The following is a 13,897-nucleotide window of genomic DNA, read 5'->3' on the forward strand; positions in this document are numbered from 1 at the left end:
TTGGTGAGATATCTCAAAACTGAGAGATTCCTATTACAAGATGCTTTTTTTTCAATTAAGTGGGCAAAACCTTTTCATGGTCATCATTAATGAGGTGATGCACTAATAAAAACCTCCTATATTGGTACTAGACACCAAACTAAACAATGCCTGAATCCTCAACATAAGTCTTTCTATTACTTTTGTATCACAGTTCACAGCATAAACTTTCCTACATAGTACTATTGCAATTTTTTTCTTTTTTTCATTTGGGGGCTGCACAAACACCCACCCTCTCCAAATCTCTCAGTACTTACGTGGTCACAATTACATTGTAATCTTCATATCTACTATGAATGTTAAATCTAATTTGTTTACGTTCCTCTTGAGAACCTAGAGTTTAAAAACAATAAGCACATTTTGAGTGTATTTATTGTGCTGTACTATATTTTAATTTTAAAGGAATTTTCAAAGTTAAAAGCAGAAAGACATATTCTTACCATAGTAACAGAGCACCTTCAAAGTAGGGCACCATAAATTAACTTCTCTTAACCAGTTATCTGTGGAACAGAAGAGATATTATTTGCATCTGCTACAATAGGGTATATTCATGCAGTTAAATGAACACTAGAGTTGACAACTGCTAGTTAGAAATTAGTCTTTTATAAAATATAAATACCAGCCAGGCAAGGTGGCTCACACCTGTAATCCCAGCACTTTGGGAGGCCGAGGCAGATGGATCACCTAAGGTCAGGAGTTCAAGACCAGTCTGGCCAACATAGTAAAACCTCGTCTCTACTAAAAATAAAAAAATTAGTCAGGCATGGTAGCAGGTGCCTGTAATTCCAGCTACTTGGGAGGCTGAGGCATGAGAACCTGTGATCCAAGATCATGCCACTATACTCCAGCCTGGGTGACAGAGCGAGAGCGAGACTGTCTTAAAAAAAAAGAAAGAAAAAAATACCATGATGATTGGTTTTTATCACAGACCCTTTACAGTATCACTCCTCATGAAACTTATGTAAAATGATCTTGAGGTTTTGGGAGGCATCAAAATGAAGGGCAGAGGATCAAATATTATATTTACAGTGATTATTAACTGCCAATTTAAAGAAAAAGGTTTTCTTTGTTACATTCACATGTATAAATGTTCTCTTATTCTAACTTCTACATCCAACAAATTGAGAAAGAATGGAACAGTTACATGAGTAGGAATTAATGAGATACCTTCATCTAGTAAACATTTAATTTTACATTTAAAAGTCATGTTCTTTTAGTCACTTTTAAAAGTGACTAAAAGAAAGAAAAAGAAGAGAAAATGAAAGGGAAAAAAAAATTAAGCAAAAGTATTATGAACCAATAAGTGGTCTTTGGTCTATAGTTTTAAAACAAACTTACATTTGAGTTATTTTCTTTTTAAAAGACTGCCAATATAATCAAACACACATATATACACAAAGAAGAAAAGTATAAAAGGACCATAAAATATTTATTTCTACAAACTAAGAAATCACAGCACACCCTCTGACACACACCTATACACACACTTTCTTCTACCTATATAAAACAGGATAAAATTAAATACAGTTGTCTCCCATATTACAAACCTATAGTTGAAGCTGGAACAACGATCAAATGAGGACCATTATTACCCTCCTGATAGAGGTATGCCAGAAATGCAATGGCTTGAATAGTTTTTCCTAGGCCCTAAAATTAAAAAGTTTAAAAGATAACATATGAAATTTTAAAACAAGCAAACGATAAATAAATATATAAAAATACAAAATAAAAAGGAATACTTCTGTGCTGTACTCACTTTTGATTTCCCATAATGCAACTCTAAAGGAATTTCTACCATGTTCTTAGTTCTCAAATGACAGAATTGATCATAACTCCAAATGATGGTAAAACTTACTTTACTGAGCAGGATGGATGGATCATCATTGCTAGTTCATATACAACACATGTTAATATGGAAGACTTTTTGCATTGCATGGAAAGAATATAATTTTGCTTATTGCTTATACACAGTGAATGTTTAATATACACTGAATGGTTTGAGGACAATATCCAATGATTAATTGGAGGAAACATATGCCTAATCTATCCTACCAATTCTACCATTAAGATTATAATCATGAGATGAGAGCATATGACTGCAAAAGGACTTAGGTAAGAATGTTCCTAGTTTTATTTTAATAGCCAAACACTGGAAATAACCTAAATAGTTTAGGCATGATGGTGTATGCCTGTAATCCTAGAACTTTAGGAGGCTGAGGGAGGCCGATCACTTGAGCCCAGGAGTTCAAGACCAGCCTGGGCAACATGGTGAAACCCCATCTCTACAAAAATTTACAAAATTAGCTGGGTGTGGTGGCACATGTCTGTGATCCATACTTGGGAAGCTAAGGTAAACAGACTGCCTAAGCTGAAGAGGCTGAGGCTGCAGTGAGCTGAGAGTGCAACACTGCACTCCAGCCTGGGTGACAGAGCAAGCCTGTCATGACAGACAGACAGACAGACAGACAGACAGACAGACAGACGGACAGACAGAGGAAGGAAGGAAGGAAAGAAGGGAGGGAGGAGGGAGGGAAACTTAAATATCCATATCCAACAGAAGATCAACAAATTGCAGTGTATTTATACCATGGACTACCATACGACATAGCAATACTACTAATACATATAAGAACATGGATGAACCAAAAGCAAATAATATACAGTAAGCTACACATACTGTATAACCAGAAGAAAAACCCATGACAATAGGTATGAGAACAGTGGTAGAAGCAATGACTAGAAAAAAGCATGAGAAACTTTCTGGGACAATGGAAAAGTTGCTCTGTATAGTAGTCACATGTGTGTACATGTATATAAAAAGTCACTAAGTTATACATTTGTACATTTTACTGCAACTAAATTAGGCACCATTAAAAAATGGTCTTAAAAAGCTACTGAGGAGATCCAGTTCCTCAGGGGAAGTAAATGCCAGCCAATTGTTGTGGACTGAATTGTGTCTACCTCCTCCCAACAGACAATACACGTTGAAGTCATAACCCTCAATATCATTATATTTAGAGATAGGGCTTTACAGGAGGAAATTAAAGCTAAATGAATTCATAAATGTGGGGCCTGAACCCAATATGACTGTCCTTGTAAGAAGAAATACCTGGCATGTATACATACACAAAAAAGGCCACATAAGGACAGAGCAAGAAAGTGGCTGTCTGAAAGCTAAATAGAGGACTCAGGAGAAATCCAACCTACCAATACCTTGATCTTAGACTGTCTACATCCAGAATTGTGAAGAACAACTGAGTCTGCAGTATTTTGTCATGGCAATGCTAGATGACTAAGCCAACAACTTTATAAATATTGTGTTGTGCTTTACAGGTTACTAAAATAGTTTCATGGCTGCGTGTGGTGGCTCACACCCAGCACTTTGGGAGGCTGAGGTGGGTGGATCACCTGAGGGCAGGAGTTTGAGACCAGCCTGGGCAACATGGTGAAACCCCATCTCTACTAAAAATACAAACATTAGCTGGGTGTGGTGGTGGGTGCCTGTAGTGACAGCTACTTAGGAGACTGAGGCAGAAGAATTGCTTGAACCCAGGAGGCAGAGGTTACAGTGAGTAGAGATTTTACCACTTCACTCCAGCCTAGGTGACAGAGTAAGACTCTGTCTCCTCAAAAAAAAAAAAAAAAAAAAGTATTTTACATAATATACACCTCATTTGTTAGCAAATGCAATCTTTTTATTTTTTATTTTTTTAAGATGGGGTTTCACCATGATGGTCAGGCTGGTCTTGAACTCCCGACCTTGGGTGATCCACCCACCTCAGCCTCCAAAGTGCTTGGATTACAGGCATGAGCCACCACGTCCTGCTGCAAATGCAATCTTATGAGATAGAAATTATCTACATTTTATTATTAGTTTTGAGAGATTAGGTCAACCGGCAAGGATCAGATAGCTCCTGAACAGTAAAGCTGGAGACCCCAAACCCAGGACTGATACCCAAGTGCAGTCACACTAATGAAATGCTGTAAATCTGTTTCTGTAAGTATTTTGAAATCCTATGTATATTATTCACTTTTCTATTAGATAAACAGTATCTTCGTTTTAATGGCAGTATGAAGTATGTGTTAGAATGTATCTTACAATACTAAAGATTACTTTCCTAGAAGCTAATTAGAGAACAAGTATGATTACTTTTTTAATTTTTATTTTAGGAATCCAATGCACAGTGTAACATTTTCTTTGCTAAACATAACTCATTTTTAATATGTACTTTAAAAACTATAGCTGTAGGAATGGAGACGTAAGATTAAGGTCAAGTTTCCAGATGACAACACCTGGACTGGCCTGTAACAAACGTCCTGAGCTTAGCTTTAAGCAAATGTGATTTGGGAAAAAAACAGAGAAGCAGAGAGACAGCTAATAAAAATAAAAGAGCTGAAATGATGTTGCTGATACATATGTGGATTTATTCACTGACAAAGACAGGAATCTAAGTTAAAATTTTAAAGTCAGTTGTAGAAAAAGCACATATATTACATAAATGTATGTATGTACACATGTACATACACACACACAATATCTGCAGAAGATGGTATCTAGAAAAGAAGATGCCAAACTAGTTCTTGTTTAAGCGGTGGAATTATAGGTAACTTTGATTTTGATTTTTTAATTTGTATTTTTATGTTTGTAACATGTATGTACTAATTTGATAATCAGAAAGACAAATCTATCTTCATCTTGGGGAGGAGTGAGGAGGATAGAACTAACTCTATCAAAAACAAAGGTGAGATAAAATATAAGATAATGAGGTGGCAGTAGTTAACTACAATAGCAAGAAGAATACCTTTCAATGACACTGTGAATTACAAATCCTACAAATAAAGTACACTCACCATTTCATCTGCCAAAATTCCATTAAGTCCATGTTTATGTACCAATGCCAGCCAATTCAAACCAACCTTCTGATAGGGCTTGAGTGACAAACTGGTAAAGAGAGAGTTACCAAATATTATACATTTATATTTATATTAGTTTTCTATTTGCAATTACAATGCACATAAAAACTAAAATGCTTAGGTCTAACCTTACCTTTTAACTAATTGATAGATGCTATATACACCTACTTAAAAAAATGAACCCAAGACATAAATGATTTCTTAGATTTTCCTAAACTTTATTCTCTATTCTTATTTATTCTGGCAATAAGAATCAAGAATTTCCATATTTGGTCATAATATAGTACCTCTAAATTAATTCCATAAAGAATTAGAATATTAAGTAGAATATATCACTAAGCTAGTATTTATACTAGAAAATTGAATTGAATTGATTTGATTTTTAGCACATTAGAGAACTAAAAAGTATTTGGACAAAGAAACCACAAACATAATTTGCTACTTTGAAAGTAGGTTTAATAAACACTTTCTGAATGTGTGCCAGTCACTCCAATACCAGTGGTATGTGTAATTCTGGAGCATGCATGTATGTATTATGTGTACTATGTACAAATGTACGTAGTACCTGTTTAGCAAAATTATTTCTATGTAGAGAGCATCCAAGTGTCAAAAACCTTATTTAATTTGGAAACACATGAACAGACTAATCCCTGATAATGAGTTGTTTAGAAGGTAAAATGGAAGAGTTATAAGGAATGAAAACAGTGGCTCATGCCTGTAATCCCAGCACTTTGTGATGCCGTGGTAGGCGTATTGCTTGAGCTCAAGAGTTCAAGACCAGCCTGAGAAACATGACAAAACGCTATCTCTACCAAAAATACAAAAAAAAAAAAAAAAAAAATTAGCTGGGCATGGTGGCATAGCTTGTAGTCCCAGCTAATTAGGAGTCTGAGGTGGAAGGATCACTTGAGCCTAGGAGGCAGCAGTTATAGTGAGCTGAGATCATGTCATTGCACTCCAGCATGGGTGACAGAGCCAGACCCTGTCTAATTAAAAAAAAAAAAAAAAAAGAATGAAAACAATAGTTCAAATGGTTAAAAACTATTAACAGTTATCATTTATTGAACATCTATTATATGTAGGCACAGATACCATTTTTCAAACATCACCTCATTTAACCCTTTACAAGTCCCATAAAGTAGCTACTATCATCATTTTAACAGATAAAAAAACTTAATTTCCCTGAGGCTGCATTGCTACAAAGTGTTAAGGCTAAGATTTTAATTCAGGATGTCAATCTCACTGCAAAGCCTATTGTCAAATTCACTAGAACACCTTGCATTAATGTGAAAACACAGGACAAGGCCATGCCTCCTATTCTCCAGCTTTTATCCTATCCCCTTAATTTCCTCTTGCATACATCCTGTTTTCACACAGGGAAGGGTCTGGACATAGCTATAGTATAATACATTGTTAAAGGATCAAACTCTGAAATCAAGACACAATTAGAACTGATTGAAGAACATGTAGCTGAATGATGTCCATCTTAAATCAGAATGTATGTTTTAATTGTGGGGTATGCAACTTATAAAACACTTCTCATTTAATAAAATTAAAAGTATAGGTAGGAGAAAAAGCAGCATTTCTAAGGTCTTTACAATTCTTTTGCTGAATTTTAAAAAATGTCTGTCTTTGCTTTCCTAGTCAATATAAGGTCTATGCTACTACTATAAAAGTAATAACAGAACATGTTATCATAGATATTTTAAATTCCAGATCCAAAACAATTCTTTCTACTATAATGGTGACAGTAAATGCTAATACTGGAATATTTACCATTTTTCGGGCTCTATGCTATGGGCTTCATATACATTATTTCATTTAATCCATATTAAAAATAGAAAATACTAATTATCTGCATTTTATAGATGAGAAGTTCACTGGGGCTCAAAGAAGTTAAGTAACTTGCCCAAGGTCACATGGCTAACCAAATTTGTATCTGCAATGGTAGTGCCAGTATCCATCCAATCCACGTGTGATTCAGAGCTCAGCACTTAACCAGTAAATAGTAGAAATGAAAAAATTCTCTCTTCCTGACCCACCCATCCTATGGTTAACAATGAGTTCTCCATTATTTTTATGCATCCTTCCCAATGCTTTAGTCATTCTGTGCACATAAGGCTCACAATTTATGAGTAATGAAACTTGATAAGCTAAGCACACATCACTTATAAATGCAGCCAAGGGCTCACATGCCATCCCAACATAAAACCTATCACAAACAGCCAAGAGATATTCTTAACAAATAAAAATTACTGAAATTCTTCATCACAACACATGTTGAGAAATCTATTTAACTGTTAAAATATTCATTATAACATCACATTTTAAAATGGGATGAGGAAATTTAAAAACAACTACTACACAGATTTTTTAAAATTAAATTATATTGCTTTATTCATAATCACAAAGAAATTCTGGCAAGGTGTTTTGATCATGACATGATATGGTTTTACTATACTGAAGTATTTGTTATAAAAATATAAAGTATTAATGTGTATATGTTTGCTGTTGTTAGATTTGTCTAAATTACAAGTAGCTTGGTCACTTACTATCACCAAACTGCTGCCAATTATAGATCCTTTCTTAGCAAGAAAGGAGCAAAGAAAATGCAATTTTGATAAAGACTCTGAACCCATTTATTATAACACAGGGTACCTACATTCTTTTCTAGTAGTTCTAATATTTAGATGCTGTATAATCATACTTCCCATTTATTTTGACACTTCACAGTTTTCTAAGAAGTTTCATGACAATATAAATCTAAACCACCAATTTACTGTTAAGAACACAGGGATTTGCTCAGGTCTTTTGAATAAGTGTTTTCTTCTCAACAGAGTACCAAACCATCTCTGAACTAAATATTTTCTTACCTCTCACTAAGGAAAAAAATCAATTTAGAGATTTTCTGAGATTATGAAAAAAATGAGGCAACAGGCTATTTTGAAGTTACTTGTTTCATTAGTAAAAACAAACAAAGAACTCCTTCCAGAGTTGCCATGATTTCTTCAGTCTGAAAATTCAATTGGGTTTAAATCTGTCAGAGAAACTAGTTTCAAAATTATTTTCAAAGGTGAGAAAGGCATAAAATAGAAACACCAGGGGTACATACAATGTGCTAAATTTGAGTTTAAAATACAGAACTACAGGGCTAGAGAGACTTGTTTAAAGCAGTTCATAGGAAACAGATTAGGGATGCTGTCTGATCAAAAGTTTATGTCCTGTAAGTGTGACATGGCTGCTGCATATACTACACCACAACATTAGTTTGTACTGATAGAAATGTTCAAACTAAAACATTTACGTACTACTACTTTTGAGTTAATGAAACCATATCTGCATTGTCAATTTGCATTTGCATAACTGTCAAATGGTCTCAGAGCTCCTGTGAAGAGCAGGATAGAAACCATCCATCAAGCTCAGGATGAACAAGATCAGGAGAACCTTGGCAGATTTAGCTCAAAAGGCAAGACACGCATGATTAAATATACTGTATTTCGAACATGTGAGAAATCTTTTTAGTTTAAGGCTGATAAATTATAGATTAATTAACTAAAGCTTTAGAGATGGCTACATATATAGTAAAAATAAAACAGGAGAAATACTAAGGTTTTTTTCTCTTCCCTCATTGTATTATATTTTAAGCATTTAAAATGTTGACATTTTAAAATAAAGATTATGGATGTAATGGTTTTGAAGTACATATGAAAACTTTTAACTTTTCTCTATAAAGATTTCATTTTTCAAAAGGAATTCTCAAATATGTGTATTTCTAAAAGGCAAACTGTCTTCTGCTACAACTGACATACACTTGCAACAGTTTTTAGCAAAGCAAACTTTGTTATAAAGAATTTTTGCTTTTTAGAGAAAGATGTAAGCATGATAGGTTATTCATCAGGTTAATCTAATCTTTTCCTCTGTGCTACTCAATCCTTTACTAAAGCAAGGAAACAACTTTAAATGTCTATAAACTAAGTACCCACAATGCCTGGCCAGTACACCAAGTAAAAATTGCTTATGCAACTCTTACCTTGGCTGAAGAACAAAAATCAAGACAACAAATTCTACCCCCTAAAAGTGCACTTAAATAAACTCTAAAGAGACGATCTATACAGGTTTTAGAAGTTGTACTTTGGATAAGATCCAACAAGCACTTAAAAAAAAAAAAGCAACAACAACTATTTTTCTCATCTATTAAATATTTTATTTTAAAAATTCTCAGTCTAATGGAAAGGACAGTTTATTACCTGATCAAACTATTTACAAATAACAGGACTTGGTGAATGTGGTTTTGAGAGAGAAATTTTTTAAGTGATGCAATAAAGCACTTGATTTTTAAAAATCCAAATTATGATAAAGTAGACTCAACTGGGTAAGTCTTGTAGAGTGAAGAACTCCCCATATCCAATGCTGGAGAACAAGAAGCAGCAGCTCCAACTACACTTTTAGGAGATGAATTTGCTGATATAGTTCTTTCTATGCAACAGAGAAAAGAGCTTCTTTGTGGGAACTGCATCACGTTTCCCTACACCATCCCATAGCACCCTAGAAGGGCACAGAAAAGATTGTAGCTTACTATTAAAGGCCAGTAATCATGTTTTTTTTCCCCATACCTTGATTTTAAATTATTAACCAATGATCAGCAAATATGCTTTGATCATTAACTTATAAAAATATCAGAAGTAAATAAAATCAGCAACTAAGGCAATTAATTTTAATGAGATCCTACTGCTAATCTTAACCTATCAGAAATATTCTGAACAGACGTAACTCATTTTAATGTTGCATAACATTGCAAAGTATGGATATACCATAATTCAGTACAATTATTCCCTATCTTAGGAACTCCATTTGTTTCCATGGTTTGCCACTATAAATAATATCATACTATTAGCAGTTTTATATTATTCTTTAAAAAAGTATTCTGAACAGTTTTGCGTCTCAAAACTACTTAAAAATATACAAACTTTTACAGGAAGTTCAAAACAATTTCCCCCACCCCAATCCACCAACAACATGCAAAATGTGGGTGATCACAATTACAAAAACCACTTTAATATGTACTGGCCATTGGACAATATTTCTGTGTTTGTTTTTTTGCATGAATTCTGGTAAGGTATTTTACTGAAAGTAGCAAATTGGGGAAATAAGTATACTTATATGATCTATTTAATCAAAGTTATCTGTCCTTTCCCTTTCTGATGTATTTCTACTCCAAAAGATTTTAAAAGCTGGCTTTATCAAAGCATTTAAAACATTTCATCACAGTATGGGGTATCTTTCATTTTATTTATAATTAAAAAGAAAAGAAGCTAGGAAAGGAATTTTTACACTGATACAATTAAGCAGCTGACATTTTTTTAGGACATCAAATTTACGCATAGGAGTAGCTAAAACCACTTTTTCTGTTTCCGTGATTATATAAACAATTATCTGTCATCAGGCAAAAAAGACACAGGTCATATAGTATCATACAATCCCCCCCCTTTAACTTATAATGATATCATAGAATAAAATATCCTACTTGGGGGTGGGGGAAATCAATGAAAAACAGTTCACAGTCCACTTATGTGCCATTACAGAATACCTGGGGGTTCTCTTCCACCATTAGTTGCCATATCACTCACTTCCTAGGCGTGATACAGAAATAAGTTCAGATATTTTATACAATTGGAATAAAATATGGATAAATATATTCAACAAAGATTACCTTTGGTTTAGAATGGAAGGTTGTTCAATGTTCCATCCACCTCCATTTCCAGTAAGCATGGTAACTTGTTTGGTCAATTTATTTGAAATGTCTTCACATTTGTTCATAAGCCTTATAACTACATCTCTTTCTTGGATCAGTGTTTTACAGTGCCATATCAAATCTTCTGATAAGCCATTAGTTTTGGACATCTTTGTGAACTATGGCACAAAAAGAAAAATAATTGAATAGTACAGATCTAGGAAAGAGAAAGGCAATCCTGATTTCTTCATGAGGAAAACAGGTTGGCTAATTTAAACTTTTACTTAATGAGCTTATAATCAACTACTAGAGGATCTGACTCTTCATGTTTATAATTGAATTGCTACATGTTTCTCTTTTATATTCTACTGTCATACATCAAACTCATTATGTTAAAATAAAATATATCCTACTTCAAAACATGCATAATCCCAAACTTGTTACTTTGATCCTGGCAGCTATACTCTCTTATAGGAGAAACATTAACAAGTAATTGTTACTATCTCCTATCAAGTTTTTAAAAACATTTCAAAATCTTAAATTCACTTTTCCCTAATACCAAAAGTAACTATCAAACGTAGTCACTGCAAATCTAATCTGTTATCTCCATCTCCATTTGTCATTTCCTATGACTATTACATATTAAGATCAATCTTCTTAAAACATATTTTTCCACATCTATCAGCAAAGTGTAGCCCCTCAAGTTTTCAAAACTCCAATTATTTGTCACTTGATGCTTTACTTCTAAATAGAGACTATCACTGGAAAGATATTACATGAATCAAAAGTTAACTATGACCAATTTAATAATCAGCTAAGGTTTTAAAAAAATACAATTTCAACATAAAACTATAAATAGTTCTCTTTGAAAACTCACAGAACTTCTCTTTCAAAATACAGTTGTATTTATTTTTCAAAAGGAGGCACTGAATACTTCATATATAAAAGCCATATCAGAATTAGAATTTTTTAGATAGCTGAAAAAAATATATTCTAAAGAACATGACAAAAAATATTTTTAGTGAAGAAAATGAGAAAGCCCAAAAGTTATTTGAAGTATTTGAGGCAAAACTGAAAATCCCATAAGCCAGAACTGAATGTAGACAACTAAAATAAAACCATGTATTAGGAAAACATCACATATGAGTTTTATTCATGTTATCCTATTTAACATATTTTTCCAAGTTATAACAAGAATCACATTAACAATTCTAATCACTATGATCACAGTATTTCTAAGTTCAGTGAAAAGCTCAATCAATAGTAATTAAGTACTTTTGGGATATGCTAAGATAATTTAATAAAATACAGTTTATAACAGTATACATTTTCCATATTTATCCTAGAAAAACTTGGCAAGATACAAAATATCCACTCTTTTCTTAGCACTTCAAAAATGGCATTGTAAATAAAATACTAAGTTTATTTGCACACTACATTTTTCACAGGGACAATATTCATAATCACAATGTGATCTCCCACTTCCCCTACTTTGTGTTTTTCAGGGGAAAGATCTATGCATAAGCAGCAGTATATATAAGAATCAAGTGTCTTCAAGAGGTTCTATTAGAACTTTTAGCTAAAATACTTTTATTTTTAAACGCAACCAAAAATTATAGGCCAAAAATACAATCTCATGCTGGTTGTAGTACGTGTGTGTAATATACCTACATGTGAGAGAAACAAAACAAATTAAAATGAACATACATTATGTGCCATTTATGTGCTAGAAACTATTGGATACCTCTCATTCAGTAATTCATTTAATCCTCATAACAATTACAAGACTAGTCTACCAATCTAAATGAAAATACTAAGGTTCAATTTCAAACAGTCACAAAGCTGGGTAAGAGAAAAAGTCACTAACTCGAACTTCTCTAAATAAAATAATTTAAGACCTTAAAAGTTCAAAATAAACTTTTCTTTCTGTAACCAACTACCATTTATTATGTTCTTATTTCTTAATAGAAATTACTCTAACTGGTGAAGTATCTGAGAGACAGACACAGCCCCTGTCCTTGTGGTCTATGATCACTGGGAAACACAAGTAACAATTTCAAGGGTAACCCTCTGGTATAAACAAGGGAAAGAGCAAAAGTTCATGGGCACTCATCACAAAAAGACTAATACAATCTAAGACCTAGGAATTCCTTACAGAGTAAGAAGGCCAGAAATAATAAAAGAACTGTTTTAATGGAAAGATAAATTCAAATGTCAGAACCTAGAGAAGCAATGGACAAGTCTGAACAGGAAGGCAGTAAGGGTATGAATCATTTTGATGAGTCTAAACTTAATTTATAGGCATTAAACAGCTATTGAAAGGTTTTAGGCCAGAAAGTGAAAAGATAGAGTTACTGCTTAGAAAGAACTCTAAGAAAGCAATGTTGAAGAAGGCTTGAGAGCAAACAACTATTAAGAAGGCTATGAGTTGAGAGACAATAGTGGCTTGTGTTGGACATGGAGAAACTGATCAATTCATGATCTTCAGGAGGTAGAATCCATTAAGTGTGGGGAGATGAGTGAAAAGAGTTAAGCCTGACTCCCAGAATTCTGGCTTCAATATAACTGATTAGTGGTACTGTCTGTTGAGATAAAAATTTACCAGGATGGCGAGGGAATTCTGCTTCTGGATATATTAAATTTGGGGTATCTACGAAATTCTCGAGAGAGAGTCAGTGGTTAGTTAGTTAAATAAACAGATCTATATCTTAGAGAAGAGATGTAGGCTCAAGAAAAAGATGTCACACAGGTGGCCATCAAAGTCAGAAATACTGATGAGATTACCTAAGGAAAAACACATGAAATTGAAGATTAGAAGACTGAGAATAAAACTTTGAAGAACATCAACATTTAAAAGTGTTTAAAATAGCCTGAAAGAGCAAGAAGCCAAGGAAGAAATAATTTCAAAAACAAAAAGTGCAAGTTTTAACTGCCAAAAAAACAATAAACTGGCCAGGTGTACACCACACCTATTATCCCAGCATGTTGGGAGGCTAAGGTGGGAAGATTGTTTGAGCCCGGGATTTCAGAACCAGCCTGGGAAACAGGGCAGAACTCAGTCTCTACCAAAAATGCAAAAAAATTAGCTGGGTGCGGTGGCACGCGCCTGTGGTCTCTGATACTCAGTAGGCTGAAGTGGGACGATGGCTTGAGCCTAAGAGTCAGAGGTTGCAGTGGGCCAAGACTGTGCCACTGCACTTCAGCCTGGGTGAC

The 13,897-nt window shown here is 33.8% G+C and overlaps 1 protein-coding gene across 3 annotated transcripts in view; it reads right to left on the reverse strand.

The window, feature by feature from the left end:
• SMARCAD1 (SNF2 related chromatin remodeling ATPase with DExD box 1) overlaps positions 1-13,897 on the reverse strand; it is an 83,320-nt gene that overhangs the window by 14,785 nt on the left and 54,638 nt on the right. For all 3 annotated transcript variants that reach the window (XM_008992970.4, XM_002745583.7, XM_078366823.1), the window contains 5 exons: positions 10,664-10,863; positions 4,891-4,981; positions 1,587-1,686; positions 480-539; positions 297-372 (listed from right to left, as the gene is read on the reverse strand). In XM_008992970.4, coding sequence (XP_008991218.1) covers positions 297-372; positions 480-539; positions 1,587-1,686; positions 4,891-4,981; positions 10,664-10,863 — 527 coding nt within the window. The remainder of the gene's footprint in view (positions 1-296; positions 373-479; positions 540-1,586; positions 1,687-4,890; positions 4,982-10,663; positions 10,864-13,897) is intronic.

This window comes from Callithrix jacchus, chromosome 3 (assembly GCF_049354715.1).
Source record: "Callithrix jacchus isolate 240 chromosome 3, calJac240_pri, whole genome shotgun sequence".
Lineage (NCBI taxonomy): Eukaryota > Metazoa > Chordata > Mammalia > Primates > Cebidae > Callithrix > Callithrix jacchus.